The 22,900-nt window shown below is 50.2% G+C and overlaps 6 protein-coding genes across 6 annotated transcripts; 4 read left to right on the forward strand and 2 right to left on the reverse strand.

Annotated features, from left to right (window-relative positions):
- Positions 1-1,226: 1,226 nt before the first annotated feature.
- TREMEDRAFT_68394 (uncharacterized protein) lies at positions 1,227-3,006 on the reverse strand (the record flags this gene model as incomplete). Its single annotated transcript, XM_007004232.1, has 10 exons — positions 1,227-1,355; positions 1,541-1,753; positions 1,828-1,920; positions 2,025-2,192; positions 2,235-2,362; positions 2,407-2,593; positions 2,639-2,718; positions 2,773-2,845; positions 2,894-2,926; positions 2,971-3,006. The coding sequence occupies 10 exons, from the start codon at positions 3,004-3,006 to the stop codon at positions 1,227-1,229; spliced, it is 1,140 nt and encodes a 379-aa protein (XP_007004294.1).
- A 341-nt stretch (positions 3,007-3,347) lies between these two features.
- On the forward strand, positions 3,348-4,219 carry TREMEDRAFT_68395 (uncharacterized protein; the record flags this gene model as incomplete). The annotated part of the gene is made up of 5 exons (XM_007004233.1): positions 3,348-3,391; positions 3,440-3,544; positions 3,799-3,890; positions 4,034-4,153; positions 4,200-4,219. The coding sequence occupies 5 exons, from the start codon at positions 3,348-3,350 to the stop codon at positions 4,217-4,219; spliced, it is 381 nt and encodes a 126-aa protein (XP_007004295.1).
- A 1,031-nt stretch (positions 4,220-5,250) lies between these two features.
- Positions 5,251-6,599, forward strand: TREMEDRAFT_56758 (uncharacterized protein; the record flags this gene model as incomplete). Its single annotated transcript, XM_007003965.1, has 7 exons — positions 5,251-5,423; positions 5,468-5,541; positions 5,588-5,775; positions 5,819-5,826; positions 5,874-5,996; positions 6,046-6,275; positions 6,322-6,599. 7 exons carry the CDS (start codon positions 5,251-5,253, stop codon positions 6,597-6,599), a joined length of 1,074 nt encoding a protein of 357 aa, XP_007004027.1.
- A 6,908-nt stretch (positions 6,600-13,507) lies between these two features.
- TREMEDRAFT_38628 (uncharacterized protein) lies at positions 13,508-14,615 on the reverse strand. The gene is made up of 5 exons (XM_007003878.1): positions 14,602-14,615; positions 14,541-14,550; positions 14,153-14,285; positions 13,797-14,041; positions 13,508-13,649 (listed from the first exon to the last, which is right to left on the reverse strand). Exons 2-5 carry the CDS (start codon positions 14,548-14,550, stop codon positions 13,627-13,629), a joined length of 411 nt encoding a protein of 136 aa, XP_007003940.1. The 5' UTR covers positions 14,602-14,615; the 3' UTR covers positions 13,508-13,626.
- Positions 14,616-15,043: 428 nt separating this feature from the next.
- Positions 15,044-18,575, forward strand: TREMEDRAFT_71468 (uncharacterized protein; the record flags this gene model as incomplete). The annotated part of the gene is made up of 4 exons (XM_007004297.1): positions 15,044-15,316; positions 15,366-15,664; positions 15,705-16,471; positions 16,557-18,575. 4 exons carry the CDS (start codon positions 15,044-15,046, stop codon positions 18,389-18,391), a joined length of 3,174 nt encoding a protein of 1,057 aa, XP_007004359.1. The 3' UTR covers positions 18,392-18,575.
- Positions 18,576-19,358: 783 nt separating this feature from the next.
- Positions 19,359-22,587, forward strand: TREMEDRAFT_61727 (uncharacterized protein; the record flags this gene model as incomplete). Its single annotated transcript, XM_007004089.1, has 7 exons — positions 19,359-19,465; positions 19,520-19,627; positions 19,798-19,916; positions 19,966-20,160; positions 20,249-20,326; positions 20,454-20,977; positions 21,124-22,587. 7 exons carry the CDS (start codon positions 19,359-19,361, stop codon positions 22,585-22,587), a joined length of 2,595 nt encoding a protein of 864 aa, XP_007004151.1.
- Positions 22,588-22,900: the final 313 nt, after the last annotated feature.

Consider the following 22,900-nt stretch of genomic DNA (forward strand, 5'->3'; position numbering starts at 1 on the left):
CCCTCCACCTCTACAGCTCCTGCCCCAGGGTTCTCATTCGGTCCTACCAACCCTTCCAACGGATTTGGTTCTTCTAATACCACTTCCACACCTGCTTTCGCCCCCGCACCTTCTAATCCTTTCGGTACATCTCAACCCTCTTCGACAGTCGCATTCGGCGCTCCTACAACCACAGCGACAGTCACGAATAACACATTCGGTAATCCTGTACAAACAACATCCACATCTTCATTTTCCTTCAACTCTTCAAATCCTACCAACTCCAACTCGAATCCATTCGGACCTCCACAACCCACCTCCACATTCAACTTTTCAGCACCTCCCCCAGCACAAGGATTCGGAGCAAATCCCAATCCCAATCCCAATCTCAATCCCAATCCTAATCCCTTCGGTGCTCCTCAACAATCATCTCCAGGATTCACTTTCGCAGCTCCTTCCTCTCAATTTTCCTTTGCTCCGTCAACCCCTTCGGCACCCACTCCAGGTCCTGGATTTCAATTCGGGGCGTCTACAACGAACAACCAACCGTTCGTCTTTGGTGCAGGAGCAGGAACAGGTACAGGGGCAGCTTCTCCTGGTCCTACACCTAGGTTCGGAAGTCCGGGACCTGCTACACCTGAAGGGGGATTCAGTATGGGCGTGGCGGGTGATACTCCAGGTAGTCCTAGTGGGAGGAAGATCAAAGGTCTTCGAAGGACTGTGAAGCGTTAGAGACTTCAAGTCGTTATACACTGAAGTAGGGGTTGAATCAAGGGAGAACAGTGTGTGTGACAGAAGAGTAAATGAAGGAATTAGGAAATGAGGAAATTAGGAGTTTGCATCTCGGCGTGTTTGCTTGTGGTTTCATCCATGTGGGTGAGAGACGGTCGTCAGGAATTGGAATGGAAAAGGAGATATCATTCGGTAAGGTATAACTCGTTAGCATAGCATCAGGTAAAAGTAATGTAATGAACGGATGAATGAATGCACATTTGACCATGATCATGAAACTTGAGTTTAGTGGACTGTCCAGAGCTCTCACATCGAACTTATTCAGTTGCCTGTCATATGCAATGGATGAACAAGTGATATAGTTACGTGGACCACACAACGGTTTCGATGCATTCACATCATAGGCATGACTCGTTAAATCCTCACCTGACCATCACTTCCCCAACTCCCGAGCTCTCGATCGAGGCACAGATTTATACCTACACACGAACGCTACGTCCATCCCAAACCCGGTCTCACAGCTGAGGAGGGAGATCGTCCTCTTCGCCTTGCTCAAACAGATAATTGGCAGCTAACTCTTCGTTTTTGTCGCACAGCAGGTAAGCTTGAAGGACCACCTGTCTATCGAATCCAAGTTGTTCGAGCTGACGGGGAGCTTTAGCAAAATGTCACAATGGCATTCAATGTTTCTCATGTAGAAGCAATACCTCGCTCGGCACAAGGTCCCACACGAATTTGCAAGTCTTGAAGTCGTAGACAGTATCGAGAACATAGAACGATAGCTTGGCAGTGGGTTGGACTGATGAAGAGGATACGGAAGATAACTCACTCTCTGGACAGCCTCCGCCTCTTGTTGCGTCAGATCGATCCGCATCGTTTGCGGTCCCATTAGATCATCGTCATCCTCCCCTTCCCCACCTCCTACTCCAAGCCATTCATACACCGCCTCAGGATGTTGGTTGATTAATTGCGCCAAAGCAGGATTATGAGCGGCGACCTGCTGCAACAAAGGTCCTATGAGTGCAGGGTTTTGCTGAACCATCTAAAGCATTAGCTCTGCCGATGACATGATTCACCCTTTGTGAAGTAGTGTTGAAGAAGGCACGAAAGACTTACCTGACGAAGACGTTGTAACTGTGGAGAGTTACCTAGAGCTTCGAGACTGGGTACATTGGCGGGAGCGCTGGTTCCTCTATCACGTGCCACTGTCTTTTAGCAAGTTCAGTGAGAAGTTGTATGAGATGATTTACTGGCAGCTTCTGCAGCCTTACCCATTAGCCACCCATGATACTCGTGCAATAGGTAAGACTCACGGCGAACAGATTCTCGGCACTCCCTGCTGATCCGGAAGGAGCAGGTTGGGCGGCAGGAGCAGCAGGAGTTTGGCTAGGAGCAGCGGCTGGTGTTGGTATAGTAGGAGCGGTCTGTGTAGGCGGAGCAGTCGCTGCTGGTGCCGGCCCTTCAACTTCTGGGATGTTTCCCTCGGGGTCAGATTGAATAAAATGGAAGCAGGTCAAACTCACACTCATGAGATAATCCACCGCTCGATCGGGATTGTTGTAGCTCGCTCTCAGGGCACGCACTACCTGATCATGTTCGAACCCCATTTCCACCATGCTCGATATCGCCGCCTGCAACGCTGGACCTGTCACTGCCTCTCAGTCTCGAGTGAAGATCAGAGAGCGAATGACTGACCGAAAGAACTCGATGAAAGTCCAGTAGCAGATGTTGCAGTTTCAGCAGCGGGGGCAGCAGCGGTCGTGTCCAACCCTGCAATGGGAGATGCCGCAGGGGCAGCGGGAGTAACTTCTGAGGCTGACGCCACTGGGGCAGGGGGCTCAGTTGGAGTTGGAGTGGCGACAGGTTTGGGAGCAGCTTTGGGCTTTGATGTGAGCTTCAAATGTGATACAGAATGGAAAGAACATACTTTGGAGACCATGACGACCAAAAAGTCTTTCTCTTTGATTTTCAAAGATCCGATGGAAGTGTCATCCTGCAATATCTTTCCTGGCAAAATCAGCTTTCGTCCCCAGAAAGAAACAATGCAGAGGTAATGCTCACCAGAGTAAATGATTTTTTGCTGCTCTACCGGAAAGGTCTGAGATTCTTCGATTTTCCTCTTTACATCGCCGACCTCAATAATCAGCATAAGACTCTCCATACTCAATTTGAAAAAATTCACAGTCTCTGCCTCCTCCGCCTCGACTGTGAACAGCTAGACTGGTCAGCATTACAAACTAGTGGACATGAAGAAGCTACTTTGTTCTGCACCGTCTTCAGTGTTATTTTGACCATGTTATACAGCTGGTGTCGCAAGATATCTTCGGGAACCATGAGAAGAACAGCAGTCGCTGACGCGGTGAGGTCAAGTTAAAGGGAGGATCAATTAAAGTTAAAGACCCCATCTGCCACCACCGCTCTCGTCGGCAGTAAAGAAACTGCGGCTAAACGCCGATGAATGAACTGTGCCACGTTCCTCTCCAACTCTTCCCTCTTCATCAGCAGGTTGCTCTCTTCAACCCACAAGCATATTGAGGTCAGTGTTGCCTGCTCCAACTCTTCGCACGACTATTTATAACACCACTGGAGAGGAGTAGAGGATAAGCGAAGAGTAGCTTACTGATCATTCAGTTGACATGTCGTCTTCATCCAAAATCAAGGCTTTTGAGCTTCAGTCCAAGTGGGTTTTTCCATCTCTCTCCCATAGATCACACTGACGTTGTGATAGAAGCAAAGCCGACCTCCTCACTCAGCTTACGGAACTGAAGACCGAACTGGCTCGTTTGAGAGTGCAGCAGATTTCGGGTGGAGGTGCGAACAAGTTGACGAAAATGTGGGTTCAGCATTCTTTGTCCCGTAAAGTGACATACATTACCTTCCCCTCCAGTCGTCTCGTCAATGGCCCACCACCTTGGTTTTGCAAGCTCGAATTTGCATGACGGAGGTCTCGTTCTCTGTCTAGGTCCCTCTCTGCTTTCATCTGCGACTCCAGAGCCGTGACATTTGACCTCGGTGTCGCGTGTCGACCATTACATTAGTTCTTGTCTCGCAACCTGTAAAGCTGTACAATCCATGCTGACTCAATAGTGGCGTTACTCGCAAATCCATCGCTCGCGTTCTCACTGTCATCAACCAGAAGCAACGTCAAAATCTGAGGGAATTCCACAAAAAGTCAAAGTGTACGTCAATGTTCTTCCATCGTTCCTCCGTCCTGTTCCAAATACTACTGTGTATTTGCATATTACGATTTGGAATGATCTCGAAGTGGTCTTTCTTCAGGATCTTACATTAAACTAATAGTAGACTGGCGCTAACTGGACAGATCTGCCCCTCGATCTCCGACACAAGAAGACCCGTGCGATCCGTCGACAATTGAGCAAGAAGGAGGCTTCCGCCGTGACGGAGCGTCAGCACAAGAGGCAGATCCACTTCCCCCAGCGTAGTGAGTACTGTCACAGCATTGCCTCTTCATACGCTGACAGAGACAGAATATGCTCTTAAAGCTTGATTAGACGTGGGTAAGGTGAAACATGCATTTGTGTAAGATGATAAAGCCGGTCCGCTCCCGTGTCGATTGTCTTTCAAGTCCTTGCTTTGAGTTGCATGACAGTCGGACCGCTGAACCATGCTCGTCGTGTACTGGGACTGCTCTGACCACGAAACACCGAGCACCTTGGTCATTCAATACGTGGTGCAGGAGGGACATGCGCGCGTAGCCTACCCAGTGCATATGGAGAGGAAGGACATGAGTTGTGTGGTGCATACAGCCAATGCCTTGTTGACAGGATTTATGTTCCAAGTCGGTTGGCGTTGACGTACACAATTCATTATTTGATAAGTGAGCAGTGAATGCATCACGAAGGCCGATCTCGATGACAAGACGTCACCTGAAGGCTGAGGCTATTCTCAGCGCTTCCGCTTGCTGCGGAGACGTACAATGGCCCGGGAGCGTGCCAAAGGGCGAGTACAAGGCAAAAAGCTTTCCCCATTGGTTCTTCTCAAACGCCACATGCCACATCAAAGCACCCAGCATTTTAGCACCGCCTTTACGCGTCGCAAACGTACTCCTATGTCCCGCCATAGCCGCGATCCGAGCGTCTCGTCTGCTTTCACCAACATCCAATTCCCCTTTCACCCCCAAACTTATTCCCCTTTTCAAATACTACATCAACTCGCAAACACTCATCATCCACCTTTTACTCTCTATCATTCCCTCTCATTCTTAATAGTAATCACCTCTCCTTTCTCCTGTATTGTGTTTTTCCTCTTCCAAAAACCCACATCCCAACCACATCTTTCGTTCTCCTTTCAACCCCGTGAGTGGCCACGTCTTCTTTTCAGCTTTCCGCAGCCATCGCCCCACCATGAATCTCCTCTTTTCTTCTCTCCTTTCATCTGTTTCGTCCCTCACACAACCACTATTCATCCGCTGCAATTCTACCCTCTGCTTTGTGATTTCGACGTGTCAACATCCTACTCAATCTGTGGATTCGTTTTACTCAGTATTGAGCACGGGCGCTGATCGCAAGACTCATTATCATGTTCACAGCTCTCGCTATCGGGGCCGCTGCCTTAATGGCCGGCGTTGCCAATGCCCAGGTTACAGCCACGGGGACCATGGGTGTTACGAACCCTCCCAAGGCCACTCTGGGTACTCCCATCAACCAGACGTCTTATGCTCGACTTCTATCCCTCAACTCTCTCAATGACTTGTGAGTGTGATTTGGATCGTCGCAGTAGTGAGTTGATGTTTCAGTTGTCTTTTCGCACCTGCGGAGAAAGATTCTGTCATTGGTAACGTCGAAGCGGAAGTCGTCGCTTGGTGTATTCGTGAGCCCACGTCCATTTTAGCAGTACCGCTCGCTTACTCTCGCAGAAGCTCGTAACAACGCTCGTGTCATTCCAGATGGTTCAATTACCGGGGCCCAACTGCAGAAATCGCCGCTTTACTGGCAAGTGTCAGGTTGGGGAGACTTCACGAAAATCAACATCGCTCCTCTTGACGAAGGTGGTGAACTGGACCCACACGGAGCTACTGGAGACGGCAATCCCGTGGGAGGAAATGTAACATGTAACGCCACCGGGATCCGACGTTAGCTATGAAGAGTGGATGAAGTGAGTGGAGCCTCACGTCCAAGGTTAAGCCAAACTAACATTCGCAGCTACATGTCCTACCAACAATTCTGTCTCCGTATTTGCATCGCTGAGAACGCAACCTACTCTGCAGCGATCGAATGTGAACATACTCTAGACGAAATGGGTTGCAACTGGGTTATGCCAGGCGCGTGAGTCGTTATCTCAGAACATATGCGAGCTTTCTTACTGACAAACCAGTTACCTGAACAACTCTTTCACCGAATGCGACGCCGACGCTGCTTACCCCCCCGGAGTCTACCCTTTGGCCAACGGATCCACTTCTACTTTTGCCCAACGTTACACGGGTACCTACACTGATGGTGCCGGTAGCGTTGGAATGTTCACTATCGGTCAGACTGTCACCCCACAGACTGCGTTCTCCACTCCAGCCTCGTCCAACTGCGTGACATACTCAACTATCGGTAACGGTGAGTGGCTACGGTCCCCTTCGAAATCCATATACTGACGTCAAAGGTATCCCCCTGTCTTCTCTCGGACTCTCCGGTTCCGTTCCCTCCGCCAGCAGTCTTAGCGGTTCCAGTCAATCGACCGGTTCCGCCTCCACTACTTCATCCAGCAAAAGCGGATCAGCCAGCGGTAGTAAAGCTTCCACCTCTGGCGCCTCGTCCTCCGGCTCGAGCACTGCCGGCAGTGCCATCCCCGGTTTCTCTGGCTTCAACTATGGCCCTATCATCGCTGCCGTGCTCAGCGTCATTGCTTTGTTCGCCGGCACCGGTGCTGTAATGCTATAGACGGAAGTGACGTAAAGACGATGAAGATTAAGAGGAGCAACGCAGTGTGAACGGTTTCGTGTCTCATGAGATAGCCATACATTCTTTTACGAGTAATCCTCTCCAGTATCTTTGAAACGCATGCCATGGACAATATATACACGTCACGCCGGTCGTGGTCGGTGTCCAGAATGCACCTCGTACTCGGATGCAACTGCAGACAGTCCAAATTCTAGTACCTGACAACCTAGAGTTTTCATTTTGTCCGGCTCAGGCAACAGCCCTTCGACAATCCACCTTGCTGAGGGCGTGAAGGGAAGAGGAGGTACCACAAACTCACATCTGGACATGCCCTTTGTTTACTGAAGGGGCTGTTGGAAGTTGCATAGAAGCAATAAAAGCATACCTGCCAGGTTGACCATCACAAATAGTGGTGAATTGGCTCACTGTTTTTCTGAGATTGACCCAACCACTCCAGCAGTAAGATCAGCTCTCGCCAGCATATTTCATGTTGAACCCTTCGGAGTTCAATAGTCACCGGCTCGCTACCTGGTCACGACAGAGATATTGAGTATGCGAATAATATATTGTCTCAAGAACAGGGCTAAGAGAATCACGGATGCTGTCACGTGGATCCGCAGCTCAACAGGCGAGGCACGAGCTCTCCATGTGATAGTAAATAGTTTGTGTTTGACGATTGGGAATGGGTGAAGTCACAAATTGACCGTATGTATACATTTCTTTGGTAAAATTTTGCATTCCTTTGCCCGTTTGGTGTAGTGGTTAGCATCCTGGTTTTCGGTGGGTCTCTGCCTCCGCCAGTCGTCCTGGGTTCAAATCCCAGAGCGGGTTCGTTCTTTTTCTGCTGCTCGTTATCTACTAATGAACTCGCTGCGCTGCCAGTCTTGTGCCATAGCCTAATTAATTGCCTTGACATCACCGTATCTGGTTTGGTCAGTGCGAGATGGCTCTCGCTTATGTTCCAAGGCCATCCAAAGCCCTGCTGGAGGTGGTTTTTAGTGTCACCCTAATTTTTTTCGCAACGCCCTCATTTCCTTGGTTCAATTCTCCGTGTGGGTTCGACATTTTGTGCCAGCACCGTTGTCACGCGAACGAAGAAGCCGCCGTCATTTGCAGCCTTTTCAAGTGATCAGATCGTTCAGCTGGAAGCTTTGCCATCTCTTTCACCCAACAGGAAAAAGCACTCGTACTCATCACGAACCACAAGACGATGCATCTACTTCGTCCCACGGCAAGAGGCTCTCCTCATGAATGTTCTACCTCACTCGAGTCATGTGGCCGGTTCCTCTCGCATACCCCGCATCCTACTCCTTCCATCCTGACTCTGAGTCTCTCCGATATTCATACCCATTCCTTGACCCAAAGTTTGGTTCTGACGCCAATCAAAACCTCCCACTACCGAAGGAGAATTACTTCCAGGTCCATACATGCCCATCCCACCCATTGGCGATAAACCAGGTAATGGCATATTTGGCATTCCGGTGGCCATAGGAGACATTCCCATACCCATAGGGGACATCATCATACCTGGATATCCGTACATTCCTTGAGGGAAATAACCATATCCACCTGGACCTGGACCTGGAGCGGGAGATCCTCGCATGGATGGAGGGGCGAATGAAGCTACTGATGCTGGTCTATCGGGAGAATTGAGAAGATCTCCATTTTGAGAAGCGGCAGGAAAAGAAGGGGAATGAGATTGCATGGAGAGCATAGCTTGTTGATATGCTATTTGAGCGGCCATCATAGCTTGTTGTTGAGCGTATGGGTTGTATCCCTGGAAGTTAGCATATGATAGAAACATCAAGAGAACGTCATGTAGACCTGATAGAGAATGAAGATGAACCAAGAGACGAAAGTCCGCGGTAGGCTTGTAAGAATACGGGAGGTGAGGGTCGTGAGTGAACCAGAGATGTTGGAAAACTGAGAAAAGAAGACCTACTGGGAAACCCATTGGCATACCCATTGGATTCATGTTCATACCCATCATTGGACTGGGCATTTGTCCATATCCCGGTTGAGGATAATCACCATATTGACGCATATGTTCCATTTGTTGTCGTTGAAGCTTCTCGATCTCCCGTTGACGGTCTTCCTACATACATCAGCGATCATGAACAACTTTGCAACTCCTTGGCATGAAGAGAGGTGGCGGAGAGAGGCAAAAGTCACTCACAGCCATCCTCTTCTCCCTCTCCCTATCCGTCAACGTAGCTCCTAGACCACCAGCATTCTTCCTATCACGTTCATGCTGCGCAACGGCTCCCAAAAGTCCCGTCGCAGGGGGAGGAGGTTTACTCGGTACACTGATCAAACTACTGCCTGTCTCCCTAGCGAGTTCCTCTTGTTTCTTTGCTGACCGTTCTTCTTTGTCTTGTATTCCGGCTTGCAGGAGACCATGCGGAGAAAACGCCTTGGTAAGGTGGACCGAAGGTTCTTCCAGTTCCACAAATTTACCTGAGGGAGCAGGAGCTGGCATGCCATGATCAGCGGAAAAGTTTGCGTTCCACATTGTCTGTTTGATTGCTGGTGGTGGTGGGCCGGGCAGAGGAGGAAGTTGATGGTTCGTATGTTGTCGAAGGGGTTGTTGAGGGTACGGTTGATATATTGATTGAGCTGGACTTTGAGAATGTGGACGTTCGGGCATTGGGGAATAAGCTCGGGAAGGAAGAGGAGAACGAGATTGAGGTCGATCTAACGAGGTCATAGAAGCGATTGAAGGGAGATAATCACCGTTGGAGACCTGAGGTGGATACTGAGGGACCGGTGGTAATGCCCGAGCCATTGAGGGAGAACGTCCGACTGTACCATTTCCTTCGAGGGGAAACTGAGGTAATTCCGGAAGCTGAGGATGATCAGGTAATGTAGACTTCATCTGTACCACCGGTGATTCTTCATCCTCATCTTCATCTTCACTTCCACTCCACTCTTCCTTCTTCGCTGGCGTTCGCCTTCTACCACCACCGGGAACGTTCATCGCTTGTTGTTGATCCACCGCTTGTTGCACGGCCTTAGCACGACGTTCCGCTGCAGCTTTTGAAGGCGCGAAGGAACTCTTAACTTCCTCCTTGACTTTCTCAGCGTCTTTCCCCTTAGGCAGAGGTTTGACAGGTGACGGTTGCTCAGCAAAGGCTACGAAAGCCGAGACGTCCTCCCCGAGATCATTTGAAATGCCGCGTTTTCGAGGAGAAGGCGTGAGCCGATTGGGAAGAGGCGGAGAGGAAGTGGACATATCGTTGATGGCTTCCAGACTCTTTCCAGTACTGCTGGTACTACTCTTCTTCTTCGGCGGTAGTGCCCTAGCCCCGGATGGTTTTCTACCCAAGGTATCAGAACGTTTGTCAAACGTTGTCACTACCGTCGGTCTTTGTTTGCCAGGGGAAGGATCACGTGTATGTGTCACCTCTTGCGGCTCTTCTACCATGTTCATGAGGTATAATGCCGCGGGTTCATCACGAAGTCCGGAATGGGCAAGTTCTCCAGATGACGACATCTTTCGAGGAGTGGGAGACAATAATTGTGGTTCAGAGATGATAGGGGCTAAAGCCGGTGGGGAGGGTCGAACGGTTTCTGATGATGTGGAGTGAACTTCCTGAAGATTGTCTTGAGAAGCGAATGCTGATAACGGTACGAGATGACCTTTCACGTCGGTTTCTACGGGTTCTGCATCTCCGGTAGGGGTAGGAGTGGCGGAACTCTGAGACCAAACAGTAGGTCCAGATTGAGATTCGACCGTTGTGGGAGTTGGCTCCAAGTTCGGTTCTTGTTCCGGCTCTTCGGCATATACGTTGTCACTTGAATCAATGATCGGGGTGAGACGATCGTCATCGATGGGAGATCGGAATTTGTCCGAACCGCTATTTTGTTTACTCGGCGCGTCACTCTGCTTTCTGTCGCCAGAACCAAGAGGTTGGGATCGTGTGGTGGTTTGAGTGCGTGTCGAGTTCTGTCGAGTCGCGTCTGTCTGCTCGGTGATGGGAGTGAGGGCTCGAGGCATCTCTCGAGGTTGCTGATGGGTGGGTTGTGGTTGAGTGAATGACAGAGGAGGCAAACGATAATCACCTGTCGGCCTAGGAGTACTTTCGTCATCTTCTTCGGGTTCATACACTGATGAAGACAGGTGCAATTTGCGCAGACTGATGTCGATGAAAGATTGACGGATCTGTGGAAGGATCGTGGTCCGAAAGTTGGTTTGTGAGGCCTCTTCGGGCTCCAAGAACAATCTCTGACACAGTAAGTACCAGCTATGTCGCAACGAAAGCACTTACTCCTCTATCTGGCCCCTCAGGGTATGCGAAAAAGAGACCCTTCGGATCCAACCGGTCCCAACTATACTGCTGGGGTCGACCGTACAGTCCGAATACATCGTGTACACCTAGACATTACTTTATACTCAGCCCAATATTCCAAGAGACTTACCAGTTACCCATCGCATCATGTTGGCCAAAGGACTGGCTGTAGAAGACTCTGCCACCGGCTCGGGAATGATGAGAGCCCATCCAGAATCTCTCAAACGAGTCTCGACGGTGACTAGTTCACCGTATATATGGCCAACAACTTTCATAAGATTGGATTGTGACATGACTTCCAATCTTTCGGGAAAGACGGCATACCTGCACATCAGCATGAGCATATCCCTCCAAGCCCTCAGTAGTGGGGAATAAGGACTTACGCTTGGGTCACATTCGTGATGGTCAATACGGAGGTCAAAGTTGTCTTGTTCTTCTGCGTCCTCGGTTCGGGGTAAAAGCTTGCCATTGTCTCGCCAGTGTTAGGCTCCTGTATTGGCTCCTTCTCCGCCTTGTCACCAATTCCGAAGAAGCTCCGCCTTCGCGACTTCTTGTCGTCCTCATGACTCTCGGTGTACGGCATGCTGAGCACCAGCCATAGTCTCTTCCACTCGGTTCCTCCCATCACCCGAACCCTGACCCAGCCTTCCATTCTCCCCCTGACCAGCTCGTGTGGAGGCTCACGTCCACCTGATTTGATGAGATGACCCGTGTAGATCTCCTCTAGTCTGGAGCGTTCCCACGCCGCCAGACGAAGACCGATAGCCCATTTTGCTTGATCCTTCTCGCTAGGACAAGAGAAAAGAAGTCGGTTCGAGCCAGCGGTGTTGAGACTGAAGACGTTTGGATGAGGATGAGAATTCGGACGATGAGGGGGAGGTGGGAGAGGAGCGAGAAGCTCGAGAGAAGAGTCGGTGATGTTGAAGTATGTGGGTGGGACTTTTTCTCCTTTTGCTGCTGCAGCTCGAGTCTCTTTCATCGACCACATCGCTGCACATCAGTATGTGAACATATCTAAAACACTTGTAACTCACACATGGATATACCAGAGAGCTGCAGCCAAACAGCATCCCAATCATTCTTCTGACTTCCTGGCGGACCTTGTCTAAGAAGGCGTCAGCGTGAAATGATAGTAAACAGCAGAACTCACTTTGGCTGACCTCCAGCACTCGTCCTTGCTAAAATCATCTCCAATTCGGGAGGACTCGCGGCGTACGTTTTTCCGGGCTGAGCACCGATGAGCTCAACGATGGCTTCAAAGTCTGCCAATCGCGGCGCAGGAAGCTCATTCCGTCCAGGGCTGTTTGTGAAACCATTTTTTTGACCTGTACCAGTCGACCTCCGGAGCGAGCTATCTGCAGGTCCTTTGGAAGGTTCCGAAACACCAGGTTTGGCTGATGGCGGTGAGACCAACGGCATCGATTTCGTCCTTGGCATACCTCCGTTCTGTGATTGATCTTCTACTTGCTGAGGCTGACCACGATAGGGATGAGAGTCTGGAAAGCGGGAGAAACCCATACTCTGACTTTTTGGAAGTCCTTGAGGAGCACCGCCACCAAAGTCTCCTTGAGCAGGAGGAATGGGGTTGGAGGCAGCACGGACGCCTTGCGGTGCGTTCGAGGGTTGAGGTAATTGAGGCATGCGATCTGGAGGAGGGGGAGTGTGGCCTTGCTGAGGAGGAGGAAATTGGTGCATGGCGTAAGGGTGGAACTTTGAAGTCGCTTGAGGATTTTGAGTCAATGGAGAGGAAGGCTTGGGTTGAAGGTTGCGTTCGGCGGTGGAAAAGGAATCTGATCTAGGTCGCTGGAAAATCAGCTGGCTGGTTCTCTATCCACTTTCGACGACGATCATATCCACTGAACAACGGCAGGATAAGGAACGAGACACGGGACGGTCTCTAGGAGATGAAGTTTAGGAGATACAGGCAAGTAAAAGAAAGGTGGTGCAGAGCCCAAAGGGTCAAGGCTTTGATCATGCCGGTCGGCCGTTGACCGTTGATCAAGTCACTCTCATCGTCGTCCTCCCGTTGATCCTTGCGGTATTGTGCTTGGCAATGGGTATATCTATCGATCCACAACTCACATCGTTTGACTCCCTCTCCACGTTCTTCTTCTTGTCCTTTCTTCCCATCGAAAAGAAGCCACTCCGTCTCTTTTCAGACTTGTCACCATTGCTACCGACGGTGCCGGTGCTCATCACCCTTTCCATTCCGGGTCCCGGATACACCGGTCCCGCCATGGTTCCGGACGGGGGGAAGATGGTCCCATTGGCGTGCATTGGTGACGTGGAGGCAGGGGAGCGGGAGGTAGACGGAGTGGGAGGGGCGAGAGGGGAGACATTGGGAGGATGTGAACGTCTTTTGAACATTGCAGCTACAGTAGTGTGTCTAAGTCTAGGTGTAAAAGGCTGAAAGGGTTGTGCGTCACAAAAGGAGCCTTGGTAGCGCTTCACCCCGGTCAAACTGAATATGTCTACTGTATGCCAAGTAGGAGATCTTTAGGAGAGATGCAGAGGTTACACACAAAAGTCAGTGATCATGTTGGCGCATCGCCTCTCCGCCTGCAAGCCGAAAGCCGACAGGTGGCGGACATGTCCGCTCTATCAGTTGGATGATGCGTGCACGTTGTAGGCAAAGAATGGATGCAAATGGAACGATCATGCCTAGCCATCGACCAGTCACTGACCCTCACAGCGCTCACAGCACTCCTTCACAGACCCTAGATGCAATCGCTGGCTGCTCAGAAGCGGAGTTTTTGGAAGACTATCAGTTAGCGTGATTTCAAATGTGAGCGATGCTCGGATCGTCGTGAGGTTAACGATGGGAAGAAGGGCATGGCCACAATCTTAGTGGTATGTGTAGTCGGGTCAATGTAAGGAATCGGCAGTGAAGGAGATAGTCATCACTCACACCACTGGTTTTGACCCCGGGTGTACCTCTCCTCTAATGCCTTCTTAATCGCCTTCTTCGAATCCTCGCGTTGGGAAGGCTCTTTGAAAGTCTCCTTGTCGACACTACCTTTGAGGGATTCGAGTTCGAGCATGTATCGGGTAGGGAGGAGATGCGAGTAGTTTATGATCTTGATGAAAGGCTTGACCTTTGATCGCTTGGCAATCCTCTTCTTGCCCATGTTTCTCGTCACCTTCAAAGGGTATCTATAGATAAGCACATTCCACGGCATAACGAATACCCGAGAAAACAGATGGCGACTATATGGCGAAGAGGAAGGAATACACGGGAAGCGGTGCAACGGGGAAGAAGCTCACCTCTCGATACCGGCAACGATGGCGTGGGGGTAGGGTCGGTCTTTCGTACCCTCGTCAGACTGGCGGATGACAACACATTTCTTCCCGGCATGTCGGCCAGAGAGGATGACGGCGACCTTGCCTGGTTTGTAGACTACAAGTGAGCGACTGCAAATGGGACGACCGATACAATGACTCCTAGCATGCTCTAGTCCATGACGGTTTTACACTCTTATACCCTTCATCCGCATATGCGATGAGCTCCAGTAGCCATAGGAAGCGCTGATGGACGAGACGCAATGTCCCACGGTACGGGTCGATGACACAAGACCCGACTCCCACATGACGAACATTCCTCGTCGCGCACCATGACCCAAATCAAAACGATGGCGTGGAGATGTGAACTCACTCTTGACCATCTGCGACTTGTCAGCTCGTATGTTCTGCCGAATGACTGAGGCTGAACTTACCTTGCCAAATGTATGTGTTCTTGATGAATGTAGAAAGAGTTCAGACCACGGAGGGTTGGAGGTAAGAAGCGGGATTACGTCGGAGTTTCTCCCGGAACATGTGGCACTTTTGACATGGCACGGGTAGGCGTGGCATCAGTTTTCGGGCGCCTATCTTTCATGGAATCAAGCTGAGCGGTTCTCCTGTCCACATGTTGAACGCCTACACACTCGTCACTATCGCCATCACTCGCCATCCATATCACCCCCTCGGCTCTCCCACTCGCTATATTGTATCTGTTTTCACCCATCGTACCTTCTCTCGAGACATTCAATCCGTGGCAGTGGCTCAAACGACCAGCTGATTTGTCTCGATCACTCGGTATCGGTGATACCTAGTCCACTCACCATGGAACTGGCTCCTGTACACACTATCCCATAGCCCTTCCGGAGAGTATCAATCATGTCCGCCACTCCTCTCCGTCCAGCTGCGTATTATCCTGCCCGGCCTCTCTCACGTCCGGTGTCGACCCCAGCGTCTCCGACGCCTTCTCAAGTCGCGACCGGACTTGCGCCTTCGTCTGACCCATCTTCCCCAACGGCTGGTCAACCGAGTCGAGAGGATCAGGTGATCCATCACTTTTATCTCAAGACTGTGGGAGTTCTCGTTGATGGTCGCTTGACGCATTTCGGTAGTGTGGTGGACAAGAATGGAGAGAGCAGGCAGGATCGTTGGGTACGTCTTCTCGTGATACTACCGATGTGATACTATTCTGATGGGACAGTTCAATCTCACTCTACCTGATGTTGACCTTCACAGATCCGACTTGCACATATACCGACAGGTCTCGTTGTTTCCCTTGATCCGGCAACCTGGACCTCTGCCTGTCGATCTATGCACCATACCGCCCTTACTCATAGCTTTTATCCTCGATACTAGTGACCTTCCTGGTGGTCAAGCTTTGATGTGGAACCGAGCTAGTGGCAAGTCCAAGATTGACATGGGCTTGTTAAGTGGTAAAGGGAAAGGCAGGGAACACCAACGCAGTGGGATCATCCTCGAACGATGGACCTTTCGTGCTACGTGAGTCCTAATGTATCATCACAACTCGCTGACATTCCAGTGTGACACCAGCGGATCAAACTACCTCGTCTGTATCAGAAGCGAGAATTGCGTTTCGGTTTGGTGTCGTTCACTTCCGTGCCCTCTACTCACTTCTTCGGCTACTCCCAGCTTTCCGAATGTTCCGTCGTCTTCGTCGCGCCGGTAACGGGCTACGACTTGGTATCAAGCTTTGGGCACCAGAGGGATACCCAAACTCGAAACAAGGGCTAACGGATGCATGGGAAGTGATGGAAAATGGTCTGGTTGGTCTGGATACCGGACTGGATTCACTCGTCGGCGAGGAAGGAGCGCCACCAGAGTTGAAGCAGCATTTCGACCTACCTCCCCTAGACGCTTTCGGTTTTCGTTATACTCTGAACGCCGCCTACAGGTCTGAAATTGAATTCCATGTGGAGGACATGGAGTCGGTCTTGAGCGAGAAGTTTGTCGACATGGACGAAGACTTCTTTACTCCTACGGTGGCGCGTGATCGGCTGGCTGATGAGGCTCGGGTATCGTCAGCGGAATTAGCAGTCAGACCTACATCAAGGAAGCAATCCTTGCCAACTGCTATACCGACGAACCCATCTCCTATACCTCAAAGACAACAACCAGCTACCCTTGAATCCTTCGCGAGACCAAGCGGTAGTCGACTTCCGTCTGGTGTGACACCCGGAACGATGCCGTCAGGGAGTGCAGGCGGAATGTTTGATCGCTGGGGTCCATTGGCAGAGGGTCTCCCTTTTGCCGGCGCACCTGTTCGACCTTCTGGCGGATCCAAAGTGAGTGCTTGCAATATATGAAAGGATCTGGCTGACTAATCTCCAGGAGAATGTCATGCAAGAAGGCCGACCCATCTCTGGCATGGCAGCAGTTGCCGCTCGTCGTCTCTCTGGTCATTCGGTCCATCCCTTCGCTTCGGCATCACCCTCCACCTCCGTCCTTCGATCAGCCCCCTTTGTTGGCCAGGTTACTCCCTCGCCTGTCAATCGCCCTCGATTATCTTCCTCCAAACCATCCTCAATCGGCCGAACGAGTTCGTACCTGTCTCAGTCGGGACGTTCATTCACGCATGCTCAACTAGCATCAGCTTCCCCTCCCGTGACTGGAGGCATGTCGGGAGTGCAATATTCCTCTAATGCATCACCAAAGACGATCTCCCCGATATCGCCATCCTCACTGACCTTCTCCAAACAACCGGTCCCTCGTAGCTTATCCGGTCGACCCCCGTATATGGCTTCATCAAGTTCCTCACCTTTCATCGCTGGCTCACTCGAGCGAGACTCATCTCTTCCTTCACCTCCTGGTACTGCTCCTCAAATCATCCAACGCTACTCGTCCTATTCATCACGGCAACGTGTCAACTCTGGACTGAACCCTACACAGACAGGCTCGCACAGTAGCGGAGATGGAAGCCCTGGCGCAGGTTCTAGCAATCTTATGCGGAGAATGAGCACTCGGCAATCACAGGAAAGCGGCTTGCGTCACAGTCTCGAAGTCCCAATAGAGGCTGGGAGTGACAATGAAGATATACAAGCCTTCTTAAAAGCGTTAGATTCTCTACCTCAGCCACCTTCTATGGCAGCCCAAGCAGCTTATGCCTCCCGACCTAATCTGCCCTCGACCTCATCTTCACTGTCAAACCCATCGGTATCTGCGTCTTCCATTCAACCTGCAGGCCAGGATCAAGCTTTACAGCCGAGTAGTGCGAGTAACACCCGAGCTCCTCTCACGAAGGCGTTGATCGATCTTCAACTGAAGCAAATGGTGGGCAGCTTTACGTTCAACACGAAGAAGTTTGCAACTTCGTTCACTTCCCTCGTTCCTCAAGATCGATCGCCGACTCCCAATGCTCCTATAGCCCCTACTCCTCGACCAAGTGCTGGTATGGGTTTACTATCTGCCAGTCGACCGTCCTCGGCCATTCGTCGAGTTTCCGCTGCTGGTGGCGAACACGATCCGGCCCGTCCGACATACCGTCGGCAGGCGTCGGGTGGTAGTCCTCTGAGTAAGGAGGCTACTCTTCTTCCAAATCCAGCAGATATTCCACTTCCAGAAGCATCACCTTCGTTCCTTGTCTCGATGAACAAACCCCACGCTCCTGGCTCAGCACGGTCACTACCTGGTCCGGCATCCGCACCATTGGTAGAAGATAAAGCAATGCCTCCGGAACTCCGGTCAGTGGGTGTGATGCCTATTCCCATGCCACCAGTCGAGATGCTTTCACCACAGACTACAGGAGGAACATCCACAACGGATTCAACTCGTACTTTACGTCGTGGACCCGTGCTTTTGAGAGGAGGATTTGGAGATCAAAGGATTATGGGAGGTAAAGCTAGTTCATCACCTTCTCACTCTCCCATTCGAGATTTCCGACTTCGAGCGGCGGACAATAAACAAGTGGAAGAGGAACCACCTGCGATGACTCGTCCTCAGACAGCAGGATTACAAGGTGGGAGATATAGACTCGCCTCTGCTTCTCGTGATATCCCCACAGTAGGTGTGACACAGTGCTACGGTCAAGGACGTATCACTGCTCCAAGTTCTTTGGGTGGTCCAGTGGAGGAAGAACGAAGAGGGAGAAGTGGAAGGATCAATAGTGAAGGTGGAGAGAAGAGAGGGAATATTATGAGTACCCCAGATGAGGATCATATAGAGGATCTGGAAAGGTTTGGGGAGATGAGCATAGAGAATAGGAGAGAATGATTTGTAAGAATAAACCTTTCAGTGTACAAGTAAGATACTCGTATTGTATATCTTCCATCCTCTCGACTGGAAAGACACGCATACGGATTTGGACGAGGACACGGACAAGGAAGGACCTTGAATGAAACGATCTGAGGACGGAGTACGGTTGTATAATGACGTCTGCATACAGCATTGATGATCGGAAACTTATAGATAATGTTGATATTCATGCAGAAGAAGACTTTCTCTTCTCCTGTTTCTACTCGAATTGCAATGGTTTCAAGCTGCAAGCACGACCTTCAAGACAGGGATGTGGCATGTGGCACTTTGATGATATATGGAAGAATCTGGTCGTCATGTACACTTGACAACGAGATTGATTCTTGGAGACAATGGTTTCTTGGTAATGAGATTGAGCACCCCATGATCCAGACTCTGAACCCTTCACAGTATTAGCGTCATGCAATTCTATCATTTTACTCATCTTGTGAACATTCTTCGAGAAGTTAATTCGGACGCCAGGCTGGTCCGGCTTGTGAGATAAAAATCAAACATCGACCCTGGAGGTTGTAGAGTAGAAAGAGTGGACAAGCTTGATGCCCGGGCCAGAACATTTTATCAGAAATCATTATTGTCATAATCGCCAGAAGATTGAGAAGTGTATGGAATAACGAACACCTAAACGGACCTTCGAATATTGTGACAGGAGGGAAGGAAAATCTATTTGAACGGTAAAGATAAGAGTATTGGAAAGGATTGGGGGAAGGATAAAAGAAAGAACATCCAGGAGACGTTAAGATTGGAGAAAGAAGAAGAAAAAGTGGGATAGGTGGAGGGATGACGCAAAGTGGGATAGAGGGGATTAGGTGTTTCTCCGCTATTGCCAGTTTGAGATGTCAAGGGTTAACACAAGATCAAACTATCAGTGAGTCTACTGTTCATGTTTTCAAACTTTTATATCAGTTGCAATTTCCATGATGACACAATGATCGATTATTGGGCACTCGAACCTGATGGTAAAGTTCATATATTACCGGTGGACGAGGATGATGTTCAAAGAAGTGGTGATGAGATGAGTGGTGAAGAGGTAGAGTAAGAGGACAAAAGTTGAAGGTTGAAGGTTGAAGGTTGAAAGATACAGAGGAGGTGGAGTTTTGGAGTTCAAGCTGATAAACAAGTCACCTACGCCGTCTCAGCCGGTCAATTACTTCTCGTACCAGTCCTCATCTTCCTAGCATGGTCAAAACCTCGCACGTACGTTTTTCTCACCTACCTTCTCCTCATCCTCGAGTGATTACTGACTATACCCTCCTCACGACCAACTTGACAATGTTCTGTTCCCACTCCAATTCAAGTAACCCTTCCAAAGTCTGTCGTCTGGAATAACGCATTAAAAAGCGTGAGGACCGACACTAATCACTTAGTTCCACACTATTCCTCGCTCTTGAATTACTTCTATTCGTAGTATCATCAACATGGGACCTCATATTGCGTCTTCTCACAGTTTCCAACACCACATTCCAAATGCAAGATTTAGCTCTTGGTGAGTCGTCTCAGCTGTCTCTGAAGAAGGAGCGGACCTGATAAGAAAGGAATCGTTTCTTCTCTCCCAGCATTGAGTTTCTTGATGTTCGCCACTGCGCTATATGTGGGGGAAATTAGAGGACAACTTCCAGAGGTTTGGAAGAGCAGTGTGGCTACACATGCGTTTGGAGTGCTGATTTTACCTTTGGTACCCATCTCTTTCGTCGGGGCTTTGTTGGGTGGGGTTTTGTTGGTTCAATATGGTAAGTTCTTCCCTCCTTCAAGTGTTGGTGATAATACGGTCGGGAGAGATCCGGGAAGAAGATTGAAGAGTTACAAGCTGAATGATAGATGACAAAGTACTGGCATTCGACGACTCATCCGATTTGGTAACTCACGATATCATATCCATTGCAGGCGCTGGAGCAGGTGAGTAAATTTTCCCTTGTTCGCTTGCCTTTTCACTGCATTTTCAACTCCTCCAAATTTCACGGTGTCTCCGACATAATCTTGTTTATTGAAGCAAGAAAGAACGGATTTTGATGTTGATGATTAGGCGCTCTTTTTCTTCTTTTCCCCACTATCCTTATTCTTTACCTCTGCCTCCACCACACCCCAGCCAGACTCTGGTACATCCTCATATCCTTAGGTCTCTTCATCGCTCTATCCGAGATCGCCCTTACACCACTACCATTCACCTTCCCGACCATCATCCTTCGTCGGGCCTTACGATTTTCCAGTCGACTTATCCTGGTTCTAGGCCTTTTGGGATTATATCTCGCTGTCCCAGATCGACAGAGTTTATCTCATAGGAGATTAGATAGTGAAGATGGGCATCATAATCCTGATGAACCGGCCTCAAAGTCTCCACGACTGACAGAGGGAAAGGATGGGGGCGAGGCGAAAGAGAAAAGTGGGAAAAGTAAGAAGAAGAAGCCGGAACCACTTCGGATTGGCGCACCGGTAAATGGAACTTTCAGGAGATTGTCGACCGACGCCACGAGGGAGTTTTACTCCAATCACGCAAAAGTCAGAGGGGTCGAAATTCATGTACCTGTGGAAAGGGTGGTTTTCCGAACTGTAAGTGTTGCTACTCAAGTTAGCTCCACCATCACGGATATCCCCCTTCTCTCTGCTGCGTGATCTGCTGATCGGATGTCCTCATTTCAGATTCTTTGTAGACGTGAAGGTCTCAGGGAATAAGGAACATTGAACTTACATCTCAGCCCGCTGCTCGAGCGCCTATCCTCAGCTTCGCAGGATCCATCTTTGACCAAGACGCCCTTACAGAGCTCGCGGAAGTCATTCGTCGTCGTCCTCCCCCTTCACCGCAACCTGAGCCTCTGACAGCGAGAAGTACCAAGAAATACGCTGGAAGCATATACGATCCTGGTCGGATATCTGTGCTCGGTTCTGACCTCGCTCAATGGCCACCCACAGCCACTGCATCTTTATCTCCACCAGGAGATTCCAGATCAGGATTGACCAGTCCTATTTACCCAACAAGAGGACAGAGGGAACCACCAGGACGAATGAGGTCTAATCGATCTCGTCGACAAAACTCCGATGCACGTGAATTACGATATCAGCAAAGCCGATATAATTCCCAGACGATACGAAATGCCCCAGCCTCTAGAGTTCCGCCTGGGTTTCAAGATGACTATACGACGGATGAGATGACCGAATCTGAATTGAGAGGTCCAAGAATGGTTCATCCCTTTGCCATGGGAGCGGATCTTGATGTACCGGTATCTGCTGGAGAAGATGATTTGGTGAGAATACGAGATATACCCAGATATCGGACTGGCGATGTCACCATTTCCGAGGCGTTGCCGAGGACAAATTCGGTTAGACGTAAACCTGTGCCAGCTTATGAAGTGGTTGATCGTCGTATGTCACGTTCGGTGCCCATTGAGGTGGCCTCATTGAGGGAAAGATATATCCCTGGGAGAAGAGACCAAATAGAGGAAGAAAATCGAAGTCGAATGGAAAAGATGGGACCCTCCACAGCGACATCTTGGCAGAGCACGGTGATACCGAGTCCACCACCACCCAATCCTAGAAGAGAAACAGACCCTAATCTCGCTCTTTCCCCAATCGTCTCGCCCACGTCGGAATATTCCACACAGGATCAACACAAGTCACTGTTCTTTGCTACGCCTGACGAAACACCCGAATCAACCCTACGCGGATCAACACGAACGTCTCGCACCGTGTCTTCTAGGAGACCGTCCGATGAGAGTCTGATTCATGGAGCAAGGGACAGTATGCTTTTGCCGACACCAGACTTCTCCAGGCGATCAGAGGGATTTCCAAGGGAAAAGTTGTCACGCCAAGCCTTAACGGAGGAGGTTCTGGGACAAGAGTATGACGAGGACATGGCGAGCAACATGAGCGGGATGGCCACAAGAGGATCGGAAGTGGGCGTGAGAGCCGTCAGGGAGGCGTTCAGGATGAGGAGAGTAGAAGACACTAGAATATCCACCCAGCCGTCCGAAGTCAGCGTCATGGCAAGTCTGTCGAGACTGCAAAGAGATGCCGGAATCGAAGCGGATCCTAAAAGATTAGACAACATATCGGAGCTGAGGTTCAGTATTAGCACCATGGAGAGCGAGGACCTAACACCTCGTGCAAATCGCACTAGTGAGACACCCGCGGTAGCCGAAATAGGGGCGTGGTGGGCCAGATGAGAGTATAATCGATGATATCAGGGGAAAGAATGACTCAAGGAAATGCATCACTGCCGGTGTCATCAGAATCATATTCCCCCGTCTCACCGGAGCTGCTGCTGTCCCATATGGGTGGATGAGAATCCACCTTGGTAGTGATGTAGTCTTCTTCCAGCTCTTCGTCGGTATGCTCGTCTTCAGATTCACTCTGCTGAGGTCCATCGATCTGTCCGGTCAACAAGCAGTATCTGAGTATGAGTCGGACACTGACCCGAAGAATGGGCTCCACCGCATTGTCATCCTGTCGTCCATTTCCAGAGTTTTGAGGGGCGGG

The sequence above is a fragment of the Tremella mesenterica genome (genome assembly GCF_000271645.1).
Source record: "Tremella mesenterica DSM 1558 unplaced genomic scaffold TREMEscaffold_4, whole genome shotgun sequence".
Taxonomy (NCBI): Eukaryota; Fungi; Basidiomycota; class Tremellomycetes; order Tremellales; family Tremellaceae; genus Tremella; species Tremella mesenterica.

Bases quoted from the DNA above. Each gene is read 5' to 3' on its own strand.
- TREMEDRAFT_38628 (XM_007003878.1), bottom strand. The intron at 14,042-14,152 runs GTGAGCTTCTTC...GCTTATCTATAG, and splicing joins ATCGTTGCCGGTATCGAGAG to ATACCCTTTGAAGGTGACGA. The intron at 13,650-13,796 runs GTGAGTGATGAC...GCTAACTGATAG, and splicing joins CCGGGGTCAAAACCAGTGGT to TCTTCCAAAAACTCCGCTTC.